The 1,756-nt window shown below is 42.9% G+C and overlaps 1 protein-coding gene across 1 annotated transcript; it reads right to left on the bottom strand.

Moving 5' to 3' along the window:
• Positions 1-206: 206 nt before the first annotated feature.
• Positions 207-1,048, bottom strand: gjb1b (gap junction protein beta 1b). The gene has a single exon (XM_067382410.1). The coding sequence runs from the start codon at positions 1,032-1,034 to the stop codon at positions 207-209; it is 828 nt and encodes a 275-aa protein (XP_067238511.1). The 5' UTR covers positions 1,035-1,048.
• Between the last annotated feature and the right edge of the window lie 708 nt (positions 1,049-1,756).

Genomic DNA, 1,756 nt, shown 5'->3' with positions numbered 1-1,756 from the left:
TCCTGATTAGCTGGTTCAGGTGAGTTTGATTAGGGTTGGAGCTAAACTCTGCAGAAAAGTGGATCTTGAGGACCAGAGTTGAGAAGCCATGCACTAAACACACATAGAGCAAAAGTAAATCAATCAGAATATATTAATATGATTATAGACATTCCCATTCCATTAATTACTGATAGTTGGATGAAACCTTTGAGTCTGACAACAATCTAAAAAGCAGAGCAACGCTCACTCTTTTCTGTGGGAGGTTTCCGCCCAACATTGAATCTAGGCTTGAACGAGTGCTCCGATATCAGCTGATTTATTTCATTCTGCTTGTAGGTTCCCAGTTTTTGAGTGAGCCAAGGTCCTTTAGGTTGACTTACTGCTCCTTGAAAATATTTGATACATGCCCGACCTATTAAATATATAACCTCTGCAATGTTCAGCAAGACACAAACTCCAGACACTGCCAGCATGAAGATAGTAAAAATGGTTTTCTCTGTAGGACGGGACACAAAACAGTCCACTGTATTGGGACAGGGGTAAGAGTCACACTTCACAAGACGAACCATCTTGATATCTGGATAGATTAAGTAAAAAATGTACAAGAAAACCACCTCAAAAATGATGCGGAAAATTATGCTTATCATGTAAGTCCACCACAGTGCACCGGAGATCTTGAACTTCTGTATCTTTATGGTCTGAAATTCCTTTTCACTTCCCCGACCGGACATCTTGAGGATCTTTTTCTCTATGTGCCGCCGATGGGCAACATGCATGGCGACCAGCAGGGCCGGTGTGGACACCAGAATGAGCTGCAGAGCCCAGAGACGGATGTGAGAGATGGGGAAGAACTGGTCGTAGCACACGCTGTTGCAACCAGGCTGCTGAGTGTTGCAGGTAAATCCAGACTTCTCGTCTCCCCACACACTTTCAGCTGCCACTACCAGCACCATGATACGGAAGATGAAGATGACAGACAGCCAGATGCGTCCAATGCCTGTCGAATGCCGGTTCACACCACTGATCACAGCATAAAACGAAGCCCAATTCATGGTTGGTTTAAAGACTAAAAGAGAAGAGAATCCAAAGCACAATGACTTTTATATGGTTCTTGACAGATTCAGAGAGATCAAAACACTCTCCAACTCTAAATTGAGTTCTTCTTAAACTAGCCAGAAAGTTGGTTGAGAGAATATGCCTAGAGTGCAGAGCTGAAGAAGCTCAAATATAAGATAGTTTTGATTTAACACTTTTTAGTCACTAAATTATATCTCATTTCTCCATTTTTGTTATTTCAGTGTTTCAATGCATTTACAATGAAGGTTCTTTATTGGCATCTACAGTTCCAAGAAGAACCTTTAACATAACTGTGGCAGGGAGGGCGTGGTTCAGTGAAGTCTGCAGCAGGAGAGAGAGTCGGGAGACGCGTGGTGAGTGAGTGGGTTAATTGTAAATCACAAACACCTGTTTCTAATTCCAGTAATTGGCACGGAGACAGGATAAAACACCAGGAGAAGCAGGAGTGTGTGAGAGAGAGAGGGACTGCTGACTGAGAGACACTGGGACTGAGCTGGAGAGCACTACTGGAGTGAAGCCCGTCTGTGGATGTGGATTGTTTATTGTGCGTTGCACAGACTTTTTGTATGGACATCTTGTTATTGAAATAAAAACTCAGTCAGCAGTCAAAGTCGACCCTGTCCTCTTCCTTCCCTACGAACTTGAACTTCTTACAATAACCTTCAACCTTTCTTTCCATTGGACAAAAGGTTCTTTA

Source organism: Chanodichthys erythropterus, chromosome 1, assembly GCF_024489055.1.
Source record: "Chanodichthys erythropterus isolate Z2021 chromosome 1, ASM2448905v1, whole genome shotgun sequence".
Taxonomy (NCBI): domain Eukaryota; kingdom Metazoa; phylum Chordata; class Actinopteri; order Cypriniformes; family Xenocyprididae; genus Chanodichthys; species Chanodichthys erythropterus.
The sequence above is the reverse complement of the archived record's forward strand: the minus strand, read 5'-3'. Positions and strand labels throughout refer to the sequence as shown.